Raw genomic sequence first — 13,507 nt, 5'->3', positions numbered from 1 at the left:
GCCATGTTTTACGTGAACAAGTGTGTGTGTGGGGGGGGGGGGGGGTGAATTATGGGCTCCCTGAAATTCTGCAGAGAAGCCTGCAAATTTTGGAACTTTGTGCTGTGATTGAATGTCTTCTGCAAGTTGCATAATACCTTCTAGGAGATCAATTTACTTCAATTCTTTGAAGGAGTAAACAAACATGTGGACAAAGGGGAGCCGGTTGATATTGTGTATCTGGATTTTCAAAAGGCGTTTGACAAGGTACCTCATGAAAGGCTACAGAGGAAATTGGAGGGTCATGGGATAGGAGGAAATGTCCTATTTTGGATTAAAAACTGGTTAAAGGATAGGAAACAGAGAGTGAGGTTAAATGGGCAGTATTCACAATGGAGAAGGGTAGTTAGTGGGGTTCCTCAGGGGTCTGCTAGGACCGCTGCTTTTTAATATATTTATAAATGATTTAGAGATGGGAGTAACTAGCGAGGTAATTAAATTTGCTGATGACACAAAGTTATTCAAAGTCGTTAACTCGCGACAGGATTGTGAAAAATTACAAGAGGACCTTACAAGACTGGGAGACTGGGCGGCTAAATGGCAGATGACGTTTAATGTGAGCAAGTGCAAGGTGATGCATGTGGGAAAAAAGAACCCGAATTATAGCTACGTCATGCAAGGTTCCACGTTAGGAGTTACGGACCAAGAAAGGGATCTGGGTGTCGTCGTCGATAACACACTGAAACCTTCTGCTCAGTGTGCTGCTGCGGCTAGGAAAGCGAATAGAATGTTGGGTATTATTAGGAAAGGTATGGAAAACAGGTGTGAGGATGTTATAATGCCTTTGTATCGCTCCATGGTGCGACCGCACCTTGAGTATTGTGTTCAATTCTGGTCGCCGCATCTCAAGAAAGATATAGTAGAATTGGAAAAGGTGCAGCGAAGGGCGACTAAAATGATAGCGGGGATGGGACGACTTCCCTATGAAGAAAGACTAAGGAGGCTAGGGCTATTCAGCTTGGAGAAGAGACAGCTGAGGGGAGACATGATAGAGGTATATAAAATAATGAGTGGAGTGGAACAGGTGGATGTGAAGCGTCTGTTCACGCTTTCCAAAAATACTAGGACTAGGGGGCATGCGATTAAACTACAGTGTAGTAAATTTAAAACAAATCGGAGAAAATTTTTCTTCACCCAACGTGTAATTAAACTCTGGAATTCATTGCCGGAAAATGTGGTGAAGGTGGTTAGCTTAGCAGAGTTTAAAAAGGGGTTGGACGGTTTCCTAAAGGACAAGTCCATAAACCGCTACTAAACGGACTTGGAATAACATGTATAGAATGTTTGTACGTTTGGGAAGCTTGCAAGGTGCCCTTGGCCTGGATTGGCCGCTGTCGTGGACAAGATGCTGGGCTCGATGGACCCTTGGTCTTTTCCCAGTATGGCATTACTTATGTACTTAACAAAACAGCTTGGTGGACACTCAGCCACCATCTGGACCCATATAAGTGGTCCTTGAATCCTCAAGTAGCAGCAAGCCTGTTCCACAGGAGGAGCAAACTGTCCATGGATACTTTTGCCGCAGAAAGCAATAGCAAATGTCCCACATCTTCACCTAATACCCTCTGAAGATCAGATAGGCACCAGATGCCTTCAGCAGCCAGTGGAGGAAGCAACTCCTATATGTGTACTCTCCCCCCTCCTCTCCACCCCTCGAATTACAATAATATGCAAAACTATTCAGAGATTGAGGAACAACCAAGTCACAATGATTATTTGTTTATCTTTATTAGTACTTATTATACTGTCTTTTACCCAGGTGAATCAAAGCAATTTACAAATTACAAAGAAATAGTTGAAAGGAACCCCAAAGCTTTGATAAGACAAAAAAGAACAGCACAATATAAATTCACAAAAATCCACAAAATAAGTGAGTAATATAAGCAGATTCAATAGGATAGAAGGAAGGGAAGAACAGCAGCACATTACCACAACTAAACAAATGATACGTTACCTAGCTGGAAGCAGTTTCCAATGCGATGGGGCTATGAAGAAAAAAGGCACCATGTGTGGAGTCTAGGTGTGCTCGTAAAACATGTGGCACTGCCAGTCTATTGTCCTTGGAGGAAAGAGCATGAGTATACAGGGTGAAGAGTAGCAAATTGCCTGGACCGGATGGTATTCATCACAGAGTACTGATAGAATTGAAAAATGAACTTGCAGAACTATTGTTAGTAATATGTAATTTATCTTTAAAATTATGCATGGTACTGGAAGATTGGAGGGTGGCCAATGTAACGCTGATTAAAAAAAAAAAAAAAAAGGTTCCAGAGGTGATTCGGGAAATTATAGACCGGTGAGCTTGACGTCGGTGCTGGGTAAAATGATAAGAGACTATTATTAAGAACAAAATTACAGAGCATATTCAAAAGCATGGATTAATGAGACAAAGTCAACATGGATTTAGTGAAGGGATATCTTGCCTCACCAATATACTACATTTCTTTGAAGGGGTGAACAAACATGTGGATAAAGGTGAGGTGGTTGATATTGTGTATCTGGTTTTTCAGAAGGTGTTTGACAAAGTATCTCATGAAAGACTCCAGAGGAAATTGGAGAGTCAGGAGGGAAGCGGGACGGGCAGGGCCGCTAAGCGCCATGAGTCCCAAGAGCGGGCCTCTCCATCTGATTCGGACTCTGCACTGTCCCTGGCGGAGACATGGTAGCCACCCTCGAAAAGAGGTATCTCAGGCGAGCTCTGAAAATTTTTGGCTAGCATTCAAGAGGATATTAAAACCTCCAAGGAGGAGATTTTGGAGCGAGTGGAGCTGCTGAGTACAGATCTCCGAGAGCTGGGGGGGGGCAGGGTGGAGGAGGCAGAACTGAAGCTCGATGAACACGCAGAAACTTTGAATGTGCATGCTAAAACACTACAAAGGCTGGAAAAAAAATTGCTGACTTGGAATATAAATTGGACGACCTAGAAAATAGGGGCCGTAGGAATAATCTCAGGTTTCGGGGGGTCCCTGAAGGGGGAGAGACTGAAGACGTGCCGAAGATTTGCAGTCCCTGAGCGCCACCTTGATGGGGGGAGAGGCATCGTTTGAACTAGACAGAGTGCATCGAGCCCTGGGCCCGTGAAAGGAGCAACAGGTGCAGGACATAATAGCGTGGTTTCACAAATATGAAGTCAAAGAACGGATACTGGTGCCCGGAAGGTACAGGATTTGGAGTATGGAGGGGCTAAGGTTTCGGTATATCAAGACCTCTCTCAGTGCACTTTACAGCAGAGGCGTCAGCTGAAGCCAGCCCTGGATATCTTGATCAAGGAGCATACGCAATACAGATGGGGCTTTCCGTTTTCATTGAACTTTGTTTTGAAAGGCAGTAAGTATAGAGTGCAATCAATATCGGAGGCTTAGGAAGCTCTGCATGCGGCGGGGCTGGTGGCCTCGAATGTTCCACCGGGGCCGTGGCGCCAATAACTAGAGCTAAGTTCCAAAGAGGATTCCACGTCTTCCTTATCGGTACCGAGGAGTCTCGATAACTGGCGTCGAGCGAAGGCAAAGAAGCAATGTCATCATTCTGCTTCGACACACGATGCCGGGAGCTCCGGGGCGTCGAGGGATTCAGCACTCGAGAAGCATCGGTGCCGAGAGGGTAGCTCTCCCTCTATTCAGGAGGTGCCGATGCGTCAGTCTAGCAACCCGGTACCTGCTCCCGAGCCTCAACAGATTCTGCCATCGGCTCCTTTACCTACACCGCAGCCTTGTCCGACGGCGGCTCTCAATGAGCGCATCAGGGCCCTGCTTCCAGAGCTTCTGGAAGGGTTGCTGCACCAGTCTGCTTCGGTGTCGGTGGTGCTTGCGCCTTCTTTACCGTCTGCTGCAGCGGTATCTGGCCCTTCGCCTGTGGTGAGGTCCCCAACCTCGGTGCCGCTTGCCACCCAGGTCGACTCCCCTTCGACATTGGTGGATATTAATAACAGATCCAGTAGGACTCGATCAGAAATGTGGTACAGACCCAAGTTACCTTAAATCACTGGTCATCCTGTAGATATTCCTTTTCATTTTCTTTTTAGTGGAAATTATATAACATGAAATCATTTAACCAGAAGAACAAGGCAGATCATACATCGTAGTGGTCTGTTTTAAATGGAGTTCCTTAATAGCTGAGATTAAGAATTCAGGGCTACTTAATTTTTCCTAAGACTAGACTATTGTCCTTGAAAGAATTTTGTAAAATGTATGGATGGCTGAAGTGTCTGCAGTATTGAGACGAGAGAATATTTGCTTTCAAGAATTGACTCTGTACAATTGGACATGAAAGGAGGATACTGCAGAAGGGAGAATAGATACCTTGTTATAGAAAGTTTAGGTTTGTCTACATTTCTTAGAATCTTTGCAGGAGATGTTGTAACAGCTTGGGCTACCATGCTGCTCTCGTCTGCTTTGGAAATGGACTGAAGCTGGATTTCACGTTTTCAACTCTTTGTCTAAGCTACGGCTTTTTGTGCTTAAGATCATGATTTTTGTGGACAAGGCTTGAGTCACTCAGCTTCCCAGGAATGTTTTCCTACAAATGAAGCTTCAAGCTCTGTTCAGCAGGGGCAACATTTTCCTAAAATTTCCATGCTGGTGCATAATTAGTTATTAGGGGAACAGGCCTTTTTGGACACCATTCTGAAAATTCTTTCATTGATAAAAAGTGTTAAGTTGGAAACTTCTCTAGGGGTTTCTGGGAACTGGAGGTGGGATTGGATTCTGGGGAGGTTTATTAGTGGCATTTAATTGATGTTGTATATTTTAGATAATGTATTTCTTGTATCTTGGGTCCCTCCTTGAAATGTAGACTTGACACAAATATAAGTATCATTTTTCTGGCTCTTTCTTCTCCTATAACCCTTTCATGTCCCTTTAAAGAAAAGCATTTATGGGCATTGACATAATGAGCATGAAAGGGTTAATTATTTGGTTTTAGCAAGTAAGGATAAAGCCTGGGATCATCTCATAGGTTTGACTGTTTGCAGACCTTATTTGCACCATTGTTTTTATTTCCATTAATACACATGGAACCTGTAATCTCTTGTGTCTTAGGAACCTGTGGGGTGCTACTGAGGAAGGTGAACGGTACAGCCATTATACAGCTGCCCTCCAAGAGACAGATTCAGGTAAGGACTGGCAAGATACCCCATAGGATAGAAAGGCACACACAGCTGCAATGAGACGGACAATAGGTCAGGGAAGTAAAACATCAAATTGGGGGAAAAGAGTAACAGAGCTGTGTACACAGATGCCCATAGTATAAGAAATGAAGTGCCAGATTCAGTAGTGATAATGGAGACATGGTACCCAGAGAACCATGACTTGGATATAGTTATAACAAAAGCAACAAACAGGAAGTTCCTCTACGACCATCCACGGAAAACACAAGAGAAGTAGAGAATGACAGACAGCCTTCAGGCAGGGAAGATGGATCACAAACCTTTATTGTGACACCAACAGTGGAGACCCGACACGGGTCCGTGTTTCACCAGATGTACCGCCTGCTTCAGGGGGTCACGTACACACTGTGTATAAAACAACAAAACAAAAATATAAAATGAAAATACAATCTAAAAATGACTATATATGAAAAGGTGTAACATATTAAACTGGACTGCCAACATAAGAATATAAATAAATAAAAAGTATACAAATGATCAATCACTAACATAACAAACAATGCTGTGAATAGAATCCAAGATAAAAGGATCAACTAAAAACACAATTCTCGAGAGAGGACAAAAACTTTAAAAACCAGCCATTTAAGAGTCTATGCAGTAAAATCTAATACATACAAATAAGATAATGAAATACACTAAAACGTCATATGAAAAACAAGAAAAAAAAAACAACCACTATTATATACGTGTGTTATGTATTGTACTTGGTGCAACATGCTGAATAACCAACTGGAGGATGTCTCACAAATGGAAAAATATAAATAGGCTTCCACTTGTATTAGGATTGAGAGCCCTTTGATCTGATATATATTCTGAGTGAGCTTGTGTAGTGGTTTCATATTTTTCTGAAAGCTTGTGTAGCAGTCTCATTAATATTTCCTATTGGTGACAGACACATTCTTCTACTGGTTATACAGCGTGTTGCAGCAAGTACAGTACACAATACACTTATATGTAGTGGTTGGTTTTTCTTGTTTTTCATTTTCATATGACATGTTTTACTATATTTCATTATCGTATTTGTATGTATTAGATTTTACCGCATAGACACTTAATGGCTGTTTTTTTTGTCCTGTCTCACATTGTGTTTTCAGTTGATCCTTTTATCTTGGATTCTATTCTCCACGGCATTGTTATGCTTTTTTTATTTCTATTTTATTTATTTGTTATATTTGTACCCCACATTTTCCCACCTATTTTCAGGCTCAGTGTGGCTTACCGTATTGGCATTCGCTGATTCGGTTGATAACAAATACAGGTTGTATTGTGGTCTGATGAGGTAGGTGTGTTTCAGGCAACAAGAGGGTCGAAGGGAATGTAGATTATATATTGTCCAGTAAGATCCTTGGTTATGCTGTGTTGCTGGGTTTGGAGATTTACGGTGGGTCGGTGGGGTAAGAGCCTTTTTGAAGAGGTTGGTTTTTAGTGATTTCCTGAAGTTTAAATGGTGATGGATTGTTTTCACAGCTTTTGGGAGTGCATTCCATAGTTGTGCACTTATGTAGGAGAAGTAGAATGCGTAAGTTGTTTTGTATTTAAGTCCTTTGCAGTTAGGGTAGTGTAGGTTTAGGTATGATCGTGATGATCGGATTCTGTTTCTGGTTGGTAGATCTGTGAGGTCTATCATGTATCCAGGGACTACTCCATAAAGAATTTTGTGGACCAGGGTGCAGATTTTGAAGATGATCCTTTCTTTGATTGGGAGCCAGTGCAGCTTTTCTCTGAGGGGTTTGACACTTTCGAATCGTGTTTTACCAAATATCAGCCTGGCTGCTGTGTTTTGGGCGGTCTGAAGTTTTTTTGTGAGTTGATCTTTGCATCCCGCATAGATTCCGTTGCAGTAATCTGCATGACTTAGGACCATTGATTGTATTAGGTTTCGAAAACTTTCTCTCGGGGAGAAAGGCTTTAATCGTTAAAGTTTCTACATTGAGTAGAACATTTTCTTTATTACGGAGTTTACTTGGCTTTCAAGGGTAAGGTTGCGGTCGATTGTGACTCCGAGTATTTTTAGGCTGCTGAGGTAGGAAGGGTGTGTCCTGGGGTGTTTATGGTTGTGGGTTTGTACTTGTTATGTTGAGATGAGAGGATGAGGCAGTGTGTTTTTTCAGTGTTAAGTTTCAGTTGGAATGAGTTTGCCCAAGAGTCCATGATGTTTAGGCCGTCATTGATTTCATTGGTTATTTCTGTTAAGTCATGTTTGAAGGGAATATAGATTGTAACGTCATCTGTGTAGATGAACGGGTTGAGGCCTCAATTGGATAGGGATTTTGCTAGTGGGATCATCATTATATTGAAGAGTATTGGTGATAATGGTGATCCTTGGGGTACTCCGCAGGCTGCTTTCCAAAGTGGTGATATGTTTGAGTTTGATTTTACTTGGTATATTCTAGTAGTTAGAAAACCCTTGATCCAATTGAGTACGTTTCCATCAATCCTAAAGTGGCCAAAGAGTCTTAGTAGTATATTGTGGTTTACCATATCGAATTAGCTCGACATGTCGAATTGGAGTGGGAGCATGCTTTTACCTGTTGCTATTTCCTGCTTGAATTTTGCCAGGAGAGTGACTAGGACAGTTTCAGTACTGTGGTGGGGGCGGAATCCTGATTGTGAGTTGTGTAGTATTGAAAACTTGTCCATGTATTCCGTAAGCTGTTTGGTTACCAGGATTTCCATCAGTTTGACTACTAGTGGGATAGACGCAACTGGGCGATAGTTGGTGAGGTTGTTTGTGGTTTTCTTTGTGTCTTTGGTATTGGGGTGAGTAGGATGTTACCATGTTCCTTGGGGAAGAGACCTTGTTGTAGCATGAAGTTTTTTTTTTTTAATCATTTATTTATAATTTTTCATTTTACAAGGGTCACTTGCAAACAGTAATGCAAAGATGACTGTACATTAATACAATATTAGAGGAAAACAATCTCAATTAGATAAATGGATTATATACAATCTTTCTCTTTCTTAGACCACAAAATAAATAGGGAGAGTGAAACAAGACAAGGAGATCAATTAAACAACAGTAAACAAAGAAAACATGGTATTAACCTGATTATCCCCAGTTATTATTCATCTGAAACATTATTCCACATTGATCGTCTGGTTGGCTTCTTCAAACCCAAGATGGTGTATAGTCAATTAATTTTGTTGGAAATATACTTATTGTCCAATATTAGTGGAAATAATACACCTGAATTCATTTTCTTCTCTTTTAAAACCAGAAATTATTTACACAATACAAACACTTGAATCTCTAATCCAATTCTCACTGATTAAGGTAATCCCAGTTTCACAGGCTTCACTCCTTTTGAATTAATATACTAAGAGGAATCATTTCAGAGGAAAAAACTTTAGGAGTCATACCTGGAACTCTGGGAAAACAACAATCTCGATATTAATCATCTGTAATAATATTCATTTTGTTCAAATTTTTCTGGTCTATTATCATTTTCAAAATCTTAACCGTTTCCTACTCCTGTAGAACTTCATTTGCTGTATCAATTTTTCATTCTCAAAGGATTCGATTCAATTATCCATGTGGCTCACTAATAAGATTATATCTGAAGCAAAATTATTTACTACCACCGTCTGGAGCGCCTTCCAGATGATATTCAATGTAACCTCCACGGGAGCCAAAAACTCCAAGCTGATAGCTCTTATGGGTTTAGGAGTTGCACCGCCGACACGGGTTCAGCTGTAAACAACTTCCGTTTCAGCATACACTCCTAACTCACTCCTCCACTCCTTTGAACATGGTGGTTAAATGACTCGGGAGCGATGAAGTTGTTTCCAGGTCCAAGAGCATCGACGCTCCTTCGTCGACACTAATCAAAGGACTCATCAACCCAGTCATCTGTGGGCAGCTCGTCGCACAGCGGTCCCACACTTGCTGCACAGGGGACAAAACGCTGGTCATCGGCGGCTGACCCCCCATTGTCCCCTTCCTCTCAGTTAAGGTAACTGTCAGGTCACCATCTTTACACTCTCCCTAGTTTGGGACACTCTGTCTGGTTTCTCCTCAGAGGCCTGTCTGATATGGGTAACCCTTCAGCATAGCCCTCTGAGTCATTGAAACACAGAAGCCCCTCCACCACTACAAGGTAGTGTCCCTTCGGAGGGGGTTGTAGCATGAAGTTAAGGTGGGATGTGAGGTCTGCTATGAAGCGGCCGGGGCGGATTTAAGTAGATGACTGGGACATATATCCAGTTTGCAGTGGGAGTTGGCAAACCTATGAGTCGCTTGTGTAACTGATTCAGTGGTGAGGAGGGTAAATGTTGTCCAGATGCGGTCAACTGGGTATCAGCCAGGGATTAGGTCCAAGTCGTTGATGAAGTTTTCAATGTCGGAGTTGTTCTGAGGAAGTGTGCTGCATAATTTTATTATTTTTTTCGTTAAAGTACATAGCAAGTTTGTCTGCGGGTGGGATGTCTGTATTAGTTGTGGTGATAGGGTTGGTGTCTAGTAACTTATTTACGAGTTGGAATAGTTTCTTCAGATCTTTGTAACCTGGTCCTATTTTAGTTTTGTAGTATAACCTTTTGGTTTGTCTTATTGCATATTTGTATTTTCTATGTATTTGTTTCCATGCTTTGAGTGTATGTTCATCTTTTATTTTTTTTTCCATGCTCGTTCAAGTTTCCTGGTTTGTGTTTTGAGTTTTTTTAGTTTGTCATTGAACCATGGTATCGAGTTTTGTCTTCTTGATGATCTTGTCTTTAAGGGTGCTATTTCGTTTAGTACGCTTCTGCATCTATTCTCCCAGTGATTGAGATAATGTATGGAGTCCGTTCGTGTTGACCATTCGTTGTCGTATATCATTTGCCAGAATGCTTGTGGGTCTATTTGCCCTCTTGTAGTGTAGGGTGTATGGTTTAATCCCTTTTTCCGCCAGTCTAGAGAGAGGTTCATTTTGTAGTGGTCGGTCCAAGGTGTTTCTGACCATTTGATATCAGTTATTAGTAGGTTATGATCTGTGGACAGTTTGTATGATATGAGATCCAGAGTGTGTCCCTTGGTGTGGGTAGCTTGCATGTGAGGCCATTTTAGCTCCCAGGATTGTAGGAAGTCTTTGCATTCACGTGCGTTGTTGGAGTCGGGGTCTTCTAGGTAAAGGTTTATGTCACCTATTATTGGTGTATTGGAGTTGTTTACACAAGTATTTGAGATGAAGTCTATGAAGATAGGCTGGCTTTCGTTCCAGTTACCGGGCGGTCTGTAAAATAGGACACAGTTCAGGTGAATTGGGTTCGGTAAATTAGTGCTAAGCCTCCACCTCTCTTTTCCAATCTGGTCCAGTGAGTGATTTTGTAGCCTGGAGGACATAGTTTGAGGATTATGGGGTCCTTTTGATCGTATATCCATGTTTCATTGATGAAGATAAGATCGAGGTTTTCTAAGCTGATCCAGTCTGATGTTGTTGTTTTGTTGACTACGGACTTAGCATTAATGTAACCCACTTGGATATTTTGGTATGGGGCTGGTAGGTTTAATGATATGTGGATTTTTAGTTGTCGTTCCTTGGATGGTTTGTGTTTGTTGTGCTCTTTCCTTCCGTTTTGTTGGTGGTGTCCGTATTTAGATGGTCTTCCTTTAATTTGGTGGGTGTCAGTTTGGTGAAATGTGGAGTATTTGATCAATTTTTGGTGATTTTGTAGGATAGGTATGATATTATTTTCTGTAAGTGGGATGGATAGTGTTAGATGGATCAATGAAAGGGAGTAGATGACTAAGAGTATTTTGATTGTATTCATTTTGCTGTCAGTTTGGGATAAGTAGGGTACTCACAATCAGATGCTCTGGAATCTAGTCCTGGGCATAGGGCTTTGTGGTTCATCAGCAACAAGCTGCGCAGGGCTCTGTCGTTCGTCATCAGCAAACCCATGAAGCGCTGCATCCACGTTGTCGTTATTTTACTGCTGGTCCATCCGTGACAAGTACTGCATTCAAGTACCGTGGCAAGTACTGCAGTCAAGGAAGACACCTAATCAATCTCTGTTTCACTCCTTCTCGTAGCCGTTATTAGCGTTCACTCAATACAAGTACTGCAGGCAAGTACTGCAGTCAAGTATTATGGCAAGTACTGCAGTCCACTGCAGGCAAGGAAGACACCTAGTCAATCTCTGTTTCACTCCCTCACATAGCCGTCATTAGCGTTCACTCAATACAAGTACTGCAGTCAAGTATTATGGCAAGTACTGCAGTCCACTGCAGGCAAGGAAGACACCTAGTCATTCTCTGTTTCACTCCTTCACGTAGCCGTCATTAGCGTTCACTCAGTACACAGCAATCAAACCCGTGAGCCGCTGCATCCACGTTGTCGGGTTTTTTTTTTTTTTTTACTGTCAGTCCGTCCGTGACAGGTACTGTTCAACGCTGTTTTTGTTGGATAAGCAGTGTCTTTTGTCCGCATGCTGCCACTCTTTCTTATCCTCCTAACGTCCCCCTGATCAATTTGTGTGACGCTTCACTCCCTTGGTAGTCCAGTTTTAATGTTACACCTTTTTTCATACACAGTAATTTTTTATATATACAGTCTTAACATTGTATTTTTATTTTATATTTTGTTGTTTTATACACTATGTGACCCCTGAAGCTGGCAATACGTCTGGTGAAACACAGACCCGTATTGGGTTTCCATTGTTGGTGCCACAATAAAGGTTTTTGATCCATCCTCTCTGCCTAAAGGTCATGTGTTGTCCTCTACTTCTCTGGGATATAGTTATACCAGGTTAGAATCTAGTCAGGAAAGATGAGGGGAGAGAATGGCGGCCTATGTAAACAGTGGCAGAGGTATGCACAGCGTGGGCCCTCTGCATGTACATGTGTGTGTGTGGCGGTACCTCTGGGAGTGGGGAGTGGTGGGGCAGTTTTGGGGGTGAGTTGCTGTGGCAGTTGCAGGAGGTAGTTATGGATGTGGGAGCAGTACTGTATATAAGGTGTTAATGCAGTTTTGAGGGGTGGGGTGGTTAGCATGGTGTTAGGGCAGTTGCAGGAGCAGTATGCAGAATGCTAGGGGAGCTTTTTGGGGTGGGGTTACCATGGTGCTGGGGCAGTTGAAGAGTACTTCATGGGGGTGGGGGCAGTTTGTGGAATGCTAAAGCAGTTTTTGAGGTAGTAAAGATATTGAGGGAGTACTTTTTGAGGGTGGTTTTGGAGGGTTGGAGAACGTTGGAGGAAGGGTATTCTTGGTGGGGGGCTGGGAAAGTAGAGCAGGAGAGGTGGTTTGAAAGGAGGAATTTCTAACTTCAGTTTCAAATTATGTATATTATTATTCTTTCCAACCCAATGGATGTTGGAAGGAATTATACAGCATGGGTTCAATATCTGGGGACAAAATAACTGAAAATTTAACAAATTAAATGAAATTTGACATGTAGGAAAATCTTTTTAGACACATCAAATTAGAAAATCTGCCAGATGTTGTTTGGAATATCCCAGCTGTAGTGTCATCTGAATGTAAGAGACCCTGTTTGGTGGTGTGTGTTGGGGGGGGGGGGTTCCTGATGTTATAGTGGGTGATCATCTGGCATCCATGATCACTGGAAGGTGTGGCCCAGTGTTAGTGTCCAATTCAAGAGAAGAGTCCTAGACTTTGGAGAACCTCCGTTTTTTTGATCAGTATCTGCAGAAACAATAGTTGGGCTATTATTTAATTATTGAAATATATACTAGTTTTTATAACCTTGTAACTTCATTATTTTGTATTTTAATTGGCATTTATTGTATTATTTAAAACTAGATAGTGCGGGGCAGACTTATACGGTCTGTGCCAGAGCCAGTGGTGGGAGGCGGGACTGGAGGTTGGGAGGCAGGGATAGCGCTGGGCAGACTTATACGGTCTGTGCCAGAGCCGGTGGTGGGAGGCGGGGATAGTGCTGGGCAGACTTATACGGTCTGTGCCAGAGCCGGTGGTGGGAGGCGGGGATAGTGCTGGGCAGACTTATACGGTCTGTGCCAGAGCCGGTGGTGGGAGGTGGGGATAGTGCTGGGCAGACTTATACGGTCTGTGCCAGAGCCGGTGGTTGGGAGGCGGGGCTGGTGGTTGGGAGGCAGGACTAGTGCTGGGCAGACTTATACGGTCTGTGCCCTGAAGAGCACAGGTACAAATCAAAGTAGGGTATACACAAAAGTAGCACACATGAGTTGTCTTGTTGGGCAGACTGGATGGACCGTGCAGGTCTTTTTCTGCCGTCATCTACTATGTTACTATGTAGTAAAAAAGGCCCGTTCCATATCATCAAGCTGATCAATCCATAGACTGGTGGGTTGTGTCCATCTACCAGCAGGTGGAGATAGAGAGCAAACTT

At 42.6% G+C, this 13,507-nt stretch overlaps 1 protein-coding gene across 1 annotated transcript in view; it reads left to right on the top strand.

Moving 5' to 3' along the window:
• MRPL2 (mitochondrial ribosomal protein L2) overlaps positions 1–13,507 on the top strand; it is a 49,790-nt gene that overhangs the window by 25,738 nt on the left and 10,545 nt on the right. The window contains exon 6 of the mRNA XM_030195690.1: positions 5,076–5,149. Within this exon, the coding sequence (XP_030051550.1) occupies positions 5,076–5,149 (74 nt within the window). The remainder of the gene's footprint in view (positions 1–5,075; positions 5,150–13,507) is intronic.

The sequence above is a fragment of the Microcaecilia unicolor genome, chromosome 3 (genome assembly GCF_901765095.1).
Source record: "Microcaecilia unicolor chromosome 3, aMicUni1.1, whole genome shotgun sequence".
Classification (NCBI taxonomy): Eukaryota; Metazoa; Chordata; class Amphibia; order Gymnophiona; family Siphonopidae; genus Microcaecilia; species Microcaecilia unicolor.
The sequence above is the reverse complement of the archived record's forward strand: the minus strand, read 5'-3'. Positions and strand labels throughout refer to the sequence as shown.